Source organism: Solanum dulcamara, chromosome 4, assembly GCF_947179165.1.
Source record: "Solanum dulcamara chromosome 4, daSolDulc1.2, whole genome shotgun sequence".
In the NCBI taxonomy this organism is placed as follows: Eukaryota; Viridiplantae; Streptophyta; class Magnoliopsida; order Solanales; family Solanaceae; genus Solanum; species Solanum dulcamara.
In genome coordinates, this window is record NC_077240.1 from 4,753,751 (window position 1) to 4,763,698 (window position 9,948).

Sequence of the window (9,948 nt, forward strand, 5' to 3'; positions counted from 1 at the left end):
GTCATTTCAAACGAGTGCATACATTGCACGCTTAGGAGTGCGACCCTTCCGTAAACCCTATATGAATATGAAATGCTTCATACATCGGGCTGCCTCGTATCAAGAACCCCAATTCATAGTTTTCCTGTTCAAGAAATCAAAATAAGAGACTTTAACCATTTGTTCTAATATTCTAGTCCATATATAATTCTGTGATAAGGAGTATCTTATCCTCTTTCAAGAAGTTGGAACATAAGAATATTCTTAGTCCAACAGCTGTTTTTTGGTACTCTTAATATCAGCAAATGAAAATAGTGAATCCACATTCTGCTCCATAGATGAAATCACTGGTATAGACAGGATCAATGTTCTATTCCACCAATTGTTTACTAAATGATCATTACAATTCCTCAAAGGAAACAAGAGGTGAAGAAAAATAATGAATATGAGTTAAAAGACAAAACAAACATGGATACAAAAGGAAGATGATTAGTACTTTTTTGGTTCTTTAAGTAGATTTGTATAGATAGGAATCAAGAAAGTATGGGGCAAAACATTGTTGTCGTACCAACTACCATCAAAATAAAGCCTTAGAATTCAATTCCTCTAAAAAGGCACACACAAGTTCCTAATATTAAAATTTTTAAACATTTAACTTTGATATATGATCCTGAATTTAATTTTCACCTTGTACTGTTCCCAATTCTCATGACAACACAATACTCTTCACCTTCCATGTAAATGGCAATTTATGTCCCATTATTTTTCTGCCATTTTTCACTTTTGGTTAAGGCCCACAGACATGTGGTTGTATATCAGTGAGCATGAACATGCACAAAACTGTACTTACATCACAACCCGTACCACAAAAATACAAAAGCTAGTAACTTAACTTGGATGTAACAGGGCATGGATCTATCTCTCTGCAAAAACTTTACTCTTTTCTCTCAAGTTGCCCATACACTTTCATCCAAAATGGAACTTCAATTTCCCTTTTTCTTTCAGTAAATTCACAAATAATTCACTATACGTTGACATTCCTACCACCATCCTCATCCGTTATTATAGATTTGGGACCGGCAATCAGCAGCGAAGGTAACATTTTCACCAAAAAAAAAAGTCGACACAAAATATATACATTAAAAAAGTTTAAAAGGCAAAACCACCCCACTAGCTGAAATCTGTGCGCAGGCAAAACAACGAGTTGCCGGTCAGACGAGCTCACACTCAAGAAATTAGTGGACATCGTAAGGTATCTTGCAGACATTGACGAGCTCATGCCGACAATGTGGACAAGCTCTGGCGTAGTTGTATATTTACAGAGAAGAAATAAATGGTTCTAGATTCTTTTTATTTTTTCATTTTTGCATGTATTATTGGGACAGAAAATGAATATAGACATCATGGAGGAGAAAGGGTGTCGTAAATGAATGTAGAATATATTTCATTTTCTTAGAAATAGCTGGCATTAGGATCGTAAATTAGAAAGCAGTTACGAGGTCGTGACATAAAGTTGAAATAGGACCACTAGAAAAGAAAGATCAGATCTGATTATTACTAACTATCAGATCGTTTCAGGTTTCCAATCTATAGTGGACTTGGCCTTTAAACTCTCACTGCCAACACTGCAATCTTTCATGTAAACATGCACCATTGGGTTTCACCACACAATGTATCTACAACTTCTTACCAGTTTTTCTTCACCATTCAATATGATGATGATCATTATGAACTTTATTAACTCAAGTTCCAGTTGCCTGGTGAAAAGAAAAAGTGACCACTATCCTAAAGTATATTGAAGAAAGGGACTTGCCCCTTCATATATGGTGCTCATCTTTTTACCTTTTCAGGCTGTCACAAACTTACAAAATGTTAGGTAAAGCTAGTGAATCTTGTCAAATTGTATCAGTGTAGAAGCTGAAGTAAATTTCATCACTTGAAACCATTCATCAAACATGCTTGAGCTAAAATATACATTTTCAAGTTTAATAATTATTTCGGAGAATCAGAGATACTTGTTATATAGCACGCTATAGGGTATGGTAAAATTCCTTTTATCTTGTTTTTTCATCGGTTAAATTAAATTACATGTCAATATGTTCACAATTCTCTCTGTTTACTCCAGCAATTGCTTGTGCTTACCCCAGGCAATTGCAATCACATATAAGAAGAGACTGCCAGTGGCACCACCACCGATTGTCCATAGGAATTCCGGCATCCCAGCTCTCGTTTCGTCAAACAGTTCAATGTCAATATTCATACCGAAAATTCCAGCCACAACCACAAAAGCGCTCACCACAAGAGTTGCCGTTGTTAACATGACTCCCATTTGCAAAAGATGATTCTGCTTGTCATCCAGCATGATGTTGATATAGTCTTCTGTGTCATCCACATACTCACGTAGCTGAAGAAAATTAAAGCAGATTCAAAACAGAGGGATCACAACAGCAGAATAAACTAAAGTCCAACATTAAATTTGGATAAGGTGAAAACAGAGACATTTATGCAATCATAGTAGTACAAATAGTACATGTCTAAATTTGACTTGTGTAATCAAACTTTATCTCTGATATTGCTATTCCAAAATCAATGTAATTATTTGCAATTTACCACATGCAGTGTTTTATCCAATGGCAGTTTTTGTACAGAATCCGAGCTTTGAAAGTAAGATAAAATTAACCGAGAAAAGGGTTAGCTTGTAGAGAAAGTCAAACTAGGATAGGAATTATCAAGCGATGACCAATAGAAGAATGTCGATGCATCATCTAGGTTGTATCGCTAATAATGCACATGTGAAGTAGTGTTGTAAAGGTATTTTGATATGGTGTACTTGATGCTATAGCCATAAACCTAAATATCTAAGGATCGGCATATCTGATGTCTTCTTCTTCCTCTAAATACAACAAAGTTCTTTTTTGATAAGCTTAATTATAACTAGGCCTTGATATAGTCTTGTTAATTGATGGAGATTCACCTTTTACTTTGTGTTCCATGCGAAAACTTAGCATTGTTGCTCACACAGAGAAATTAGAATACGTAAAGCTTACTTATGTGATTTCTTCTTCTGGTAGATGTAAAAGAATCAAATGTTATTTGAATGCTAAGGTAATTGTCTAAATTCTGAAGCTTGGTTGGTTGTCAGATTCTTAGAGAATTCTTAGTTTCTCTGCATGCTGCTCTTCATTAAAGATTCCATTCGAGAACATACTTCTGGCTCTATATTTAACCATTACATACTCTCTTTCAATAGGAGAGTTAGCCATACAACTGATACACATATTTTAATGTACCAACAAAAAATGATACACATATTGTCCAAATCCTTCCACAAACAAATTTAAAGAGGTGCACAACTATGGGGATATAATTTCAAAACTAACTGTTGGACACCGGAGGGCAAACATATTATTTAGAAGAGAACATCATTTAATCAAAAAGTTGGATTGGACAGACTTCAAAAATTCAATCTATCTAAAGATCTGATCCTCTATTCACTGTTTTTATCAGGGCTTCACAATCACTGCCTGTATCTGTTCCTTTTTCGTTAATCCTCTTTAAAAGAGTTATAGCACATCTCCTTGAGCATCCTTCACAATAAATGAATAGTTGATTTGCAGTAGAGTCTCATCCTTCTAAAGCTTGGGTGACCCCATTGTTCTGTTTCTGTTATCCTTCCCTCCATTCTTCAATATACCATTGAGTTTGGGAACTACTACCTTCTTTTGCTCTTTTACCATACCCTCAACTACTTAATTTTGGAGCTAATTACCAATAATCCAAGTTGAATATGAGATGTCTGGTGGACATCACTAATTTGTTTATATGATCAGAAAATTATTTTTGGATAATGCAGATAAAGCTTTGTATCTATACATTTGCATAGATGTCTAGGTGGTTTGTAGGAGATTTCTTTCACTTCAAAGCTTTAGTTTTTCTCCTCTTGTTCTATCTTCCAACCTCTTTCACTTTTTTTCTCTCTGAAAAACTGCCACTCTGGTGGCATGCAAATCAACTATTGCCATGAGCATCCTAGTTTGACATGAGGCTCCCTCTAATTACAAAAGCCCCACAATGGCCAGGACCCAAAATTACATTAACCTCCCTACTCCTTAGTTTTGTGCGACAAAGCTAGTCTTTTTAGATGATCGGACATATAAAGTTGGTGGAGAACAGAGACAAGAAGGACCCCTTAATTGTACAAATTTCTACTCCACCACTACCTAACACTATGCATAATGTGGTATGCTTCATAACCGGGCTGCCTTGTATCGAAAACCCAATTCATAGTTCTCCCAGCTCAAGAAATCAAATATAAGTGTCTTGAACCATTTGTTCTAACATTCAAGTTCATAAATAATTCTGTGATACAGAGTATCTTATCCTCTTTCAAGAAGTTGGACATAAGAATATTCTCAGTCTAACAACTGTTTTTCTTTTCTTTTCCAACTTTTCGTACTCCTATTATCAGATAACAGTGGATTTAAACAGCAAGAAAATAGTGAATCCACATTCTGCCCCATGGATGAAATCACTATTATTGGTATAAACAAGATTAATGTTCGATTTCACCAATTGTATACTAAATGGTCATTACAATTACTCAAATAAAAGAAAGGAAGGAAAAGAAAAAAGCAAAAGATAATGAATAAGAGTAAAGAGAACAAACATGGATACAAAAAGGAGAAGGGGAAGGTAACCCACAGAATTAGTCGAGGTGCGTGCGAGTTGGCCCGGACACCATGGTTATTAAAAGAAAAAGAAAAGGAGATGATTAGGTTTTTTGGTTCTTTAAGTCGATTTGTGGTAGGTAGGACTCAAGAAAGTATGGGGAAAAACATTGTTGTCCTACCAACTACCATCAAAATAAAGCCTTAAAATTCAATTCCTCTAAAAGGCACACCACACGTACAACAAAACACAGCTCACCTCCCAAGAGAAACCATAAATGGCATTTTAGGCCCCTTATCTTTCTGCCATGTTCCACTTTTGGTTAAGGCCAACAGGCGTGTGGTTATATATCAGTGAGAGTGAACATGCACAAAAGTGTACTTAGATCACAACCCGTACCAACACCACACACAAAAATAAAAAAGCTTGTAACTTAAGTTGTTGGATGTAACAGTGCATGGGTCTATCTCTCTGCAAAACTTTACTGTATTCTGTCAAGTTGCCCATCAAATTTCCACAGTAGAACCAAAATTACATTAATCGCTCTACTCCTAAGTTTTGTGTGACAAAGGTGGTCTTTTCAGATGATCAGACCTATTTTCTGTTAAGCAATCATAAGTTACACAAATAAAATTGAAATAACAATTGTACCTTCAATTTCTCTCTACATCCATTAGTCCTAATCATTGAGCAAAATGAAAAGGAGAAATGGGGCTTGGGGAGTTGTCCCTACAACACTCATTTGGAAAATTTGAAGGGAAATGTAACCCGAGAGTCTCCGAATGGAATGAAAACTCTTTTGTACAAATTTTGGAATATGCTTGCTTTATTTATTTTATTTATTTATTTTGCAAACTTTCAGTCCAGCCATGAGATTCCGGTTGGCCTAGGTGATTGGTGAGATTGGTAGAGAATCACATATTTATCTAAATTCTCTAATTTTTTATAGACGGGGATTTTCCCCAGTGTGGTTGTAGATAAAATGGAATATTAAATAAGTGGAAACTAGCTAAATAAAATATCTATAGAATCAACAGTTCAAATAAAAACTATAGGCTTTTGATGAAAGTAGTTGCATTTTATCCTATATTCTTTCAACCTCAAAAAATTCAAGTAGTGGCATTTACATATATGCACATAATAGTACAAATACACGTCTAATAACATTATAGTGGACGTTTTACGAACTCTTAGTGTGATAATTAAATAGTATACGGGAGTTTTTACCTTGGTAAATCAGGCCCTTAATTGATGCAATGATATTGGCAATTCATGCAACTTTTTAAAATAGGTCAAGCATCCAGATGAATATTTAACGCTTCAATTACGACCCACTAATCATTGTTAGCTAGAAACAGCATGGTACCCGTCCCAAAATATGATATAGTATTGGATAAGTTTTACAAGTCCAGGCCAAATTATTTTGTGTAAAGCATACTTTTCTTAGAAAGCACAAATGAGTCGTATAAATGTCTTGAAGCTATACTAACAATCTAAATACTTGTGAGAGTAATTGAAGCATCGAGAAAGATCACTCACAGTGTTCAGTTTATTCAATGTACCATCAATTTGAACAAAGTATGCTTCTAGGAGCATTTCGAGCTCCTCTACGTCAAGGTGCTTGCTTATGGCACTCCGAGTCGTGCTAGTATGTGTCCCGCGACTACCTCGGCTAAGAGCATTAGGACCACCATACAACCGTTCCTGTTGGTTGTCAATATGTGGAATATCTGCATCGTAACTGGTGGAACCTGCATTTGCATCCATTGAGATTTCCACAGGAACCCTGACATATCAAACAGTTTGGAGTTTAGGAATAACATGAAACACTGATCGACATCACCAACACCTCTCAGGGTCACACAAGAACTTTTTAAAATATTTTTAAGTAGCATTGATCAGTAGTTGTCTCAAGAAAAGTTTATCGTAATAGCAGGGACACTCATTCAAGGTGAGGCATGACACATTGTTTCACAAGCTCAATGTGGTCAAATGTAGATGATGAAACAACAGAACAAAGAGAAATACAAACGCAGTATAGAACCAATAGTATCTCTTTTTATTTTTTTAGAAAATAAAGGACCAATAGCATCTCAGCAGATGGAAGTAGAATTAACACCATTATGTGTACATACTCTGCTGGCACATTTTCTTTATTCTGGCACATCAGATCAATTATAAATAGTAATGCAACTCAAGATTGTGTGAGCATCAATGTATTGACTCTATTGGAGCTCAAAAGATTTTCTTATTTAGTTATTCATACAATTGCACAAAATCTATAGAAGTAAAACCAAGCAGGGAAAAAGACTGCAGATGGGAGATCCAAATTGTTGTGAATATTTGAGATTCAGCAGCTCCAAAGATCTTTTATCATCTGTCAAGGTTATTTTTACTTGTTTACTTTTTGAAGGGCAGAGAAGATGTGGATAAAGCAGCAATCTATGGATAATATAATGTCATAACTGGCCATCCTGGCCACTCCCAAATGCATTTAGTTATCTACAAATGAAACCATTTTCCAAGAACAGTTTTGGAATACTGCTTAGGCTCGACATTTTGATGACAGACTAAGGGAGAACCTTCAAATTTACAAATAAAGAGGAGGTTCTGAAACACAAAGGAAAGGATAAGACATCACAGTATCAGCAATATATGACGTACCTATCATCCATGTTCGGTTGAATAACTTCCTCATCGATGCCATCTTGCCCGCTTATAGAGGAAACAGAAGAATTTTCAAGTTGTTCCATCAGCTTGTCAGTCAAATACATCTCCGCCATATCTTCGTCATCATCTAGTAGATGCTCCAGTTCATCTCTGACCTAACAATGAAGAATGCCGATTTGAGTACCAAAAAAATTGTAGATATCACATTTCATAGCAACCACTCAAAAGAAAAGGAATACAGTAGTTCATTTTGTAACCATTTTGTTTATCAACTAATGTTGTCACTTACCATACAAATTTTCATCCCTTAAGGTTCGTGTGGAATTTTAGAAAAAGAATAAGACTGAATAGACCATTTCAATGTCAAAAGCATAAGATATACAGAAAAAGTTAGCATCTCAAGTATTTGACTCCACTGCTAGGTTTCTCGTGAATTATTCAGTAACAGTTAACCAAGACCGTAAGTGTACTGAGAAATGCAGAAACTTTATCTAATGTATACCTTTTGAACACGTCCTGTAATAGCAACCAAGCGACTTTTGATTTGACGAACACGTTCCAAGTTCAGAGTACTAATCTTTGATGTCAGCTTATCTAAAGCAGGATGAGCTTCTTGCTCCAGTGTCCTTGCCTGCTTGAAAAAGAACCACACAAACAAAGACCAGAAAGAAATGAGCAACAACGACAGTGAAAAGCAACCAACTCAAACAGACAAATTAAACCCTGTAACAGTGTTCGGCACATTTGAGTAAAGCAATAGAATTATTCTTCACCTCATTATCCAAGCAACTGCAAGCAGCCTCCAGACATGCCTCCAAAGCAACAAACTCAAAAGGGAGAAGCTTCGGCCCATCTCGATTCTCACCTGCTTGCTGCTTCCCATCAGCCTTGTTCTCGTCCATTGCTCGGAAGCTTGCAGAAAAGTTTGGAGGTGAAACTGCTTCAGATTGTGGCTCTTCCAGATCATACAGATTTGTCCAGTCTGCATTATTGCCACCCCCTCCAGCTTCCTTATTCACAATTACAACATTTTATCAGATCAATTGACATCACACCCCCTAGTCCCCCTCCCCCCAGATCAAAGCAATATAAGCACAAAGTTAAGTTTGAGCACAATAAGTTATCCAAATAGAGATAGGTCATAAAATCTAAAATATTAAGCATTAAACCTGAAGTTGCAAAAAGAAGTCTATTATAAACCAAAATGAGAAGGCAAAACGGTTAAACGTGAAGCTTCTGTTTAGATGGTCAAGATACATATGGATCCCCAAGGATGATTGAGCAGTTGAAGCATAGGTGAAACAACCTAGAGATCGCAAGAATTCCACTCAGGTCTTACCAGGCACATATGCTTGTAAGCAGCAAAAGACTGCGAGTAGATTAGATAAGTCTTTACAATATCATCAACTAAAGACTAAGAAGGGTAACACACATTGTCGATTAAACACCCCCAAAGCATCAAAATGAGAATAAAGATCATTCTAAGTTGGATTGGTTTGGTTGTCTGAATCTTCTATATCCACTCCCTCAGTTGGATACAAACTCATTAGAATAAAATTAAGATAACTATTATCCATACATTTTTGGGGGGTTGGTTATATGATTCTTATATAGCTATTCCGCTTTACTCAGGTACTAAAGGATCAAAAATTGATTATTTTTTTCAGAATATAAAATCAGAGAAAATAACCTGGGACTTGGTAGCTTGGTGATGGCGCAAAATTCTCCGTTGAACCTCTTCAACGAAAGGAGCAACAGAGGGATCCCTGGCGTTGAGCAATAGGACTTCCTGAGCGGTAATAATAGCCTTGATATGCTCCAAATTGATGACGATAGCCCGTTCACGACCCAATACAGTAGATGGATACGACAGAAGTGGGTCCAATATGCGAAGATCACGGGCCGGAAGTCCAGTTCGGCGCATAATTGCATGTTTTCCAGCTTCTACAACTTGGGTCTGTCCAGTTGAATCCAACAGAAGCCATGAACGTACCCCGGTGGCCTTCTTTCGCAAAGCAGCGCCCACGTTTACGCCGCCGGGGATGGCAGTGTTGGGTCGGAGTATATCGGCGTCATCGTCCGGCGACGGAACGGAGAACTTCGGCGGCGGAGTAACGCCCCTCATAATTTTCGTCGAATCTCCGAGATAATCTAAATCGGTGAATAAATGGCTCACAGAGTATCTAATTCTGCTCCCAAAATTTTATGGGTTAGGCAGATTTTTGCTCATTGCTTGAATTATTTTTTAAATTTTTCTATGCATTCATTTTTTTTATATATATTATGTATCTTATAAGTTTGATAATATAATTCTCATTCCATTAAATTAATATATTTGTCAAATAATGTAAACAATAATTATAATTTAATTAGTATATAATAAGTTTTCAATACTTTTTAAATATAAATAAAAGTATATGAGCAAATCCACACCTCTTTTTGAAATATTATGATTGTAAAATTTGTTCTCTTAATATTTTGATTGAGTTGATAAGTCCCTACTAATTTCATGAGGAACTTCCCTTTAGACTTTTGAAGCTTTGATTTAATTGTAATAAACTTTTTTATTCTAAACTTTGTCGATTGTTTCAAGTTTTTAAAAAGAATCCATTTATATTAAATTTCTTATGT

The 9,948-nt window shown here is 36.0% G+C and overlaps 1 protein-coding gene across 1 annotated transcript; it reads right to left on the reverse strand.

The window, feature by feature from the left end:
- Positions 1–1,770: 1,770 nt before the first annotated feature.
- LOC129885650 (magnesium transporter MRS2-3) lies at positions 1,771–9,563 on the reverse strand. The gene is made up of 6 exons (XM_055960007.1): positions 9,008–9,563; positions 8,091–8,327; positions 7,820–7,948; positions 7,312–7,472; positions 6,187–6,433; positions 1,771–2,383 (listed from the first exon to the last, which is right to left on the reverse strand). The coding sequence occupies exons 1-6, from the start codon at positions 9,440–9,442 to the stop codon at positions 2,096–2,098; spliced, it is 1,497 nt and encodes a 498-aa protein (XP_055815982.1). The 5' UTR covers positions 9,443–9,563; the 3' UTR covers positions 1,771–2,095.
- Positions 9,564–9,948: the final 385 nt, after the last annotated feature.

Excerpts from the sequence above, each read along its gene's own strand:
- LOC129885650 (XM_055960007.1), bottom strand. The coding sequence starts at position 9,442 with ATGAGGGGCGTTACTCCGCCGCCGAAGTTCTCCGTTCCGTCGCCGGAC. Across the intron at positions 7,949-8,090 it reads GCAGTTGCTTGGATAATGAG|GCAAGGACACTGGAGCAAGA; the intron begins GTGAAGAATAAT and ends TTTTTCAAGCAG. Across the intron at positions 6,434-7,311 it reads CAACCGAACATGGATGATAG|GGTTCCTGTGGAAATCTCAA; the intron begins GTACGTCATATA and ends TTGATATGTCAG.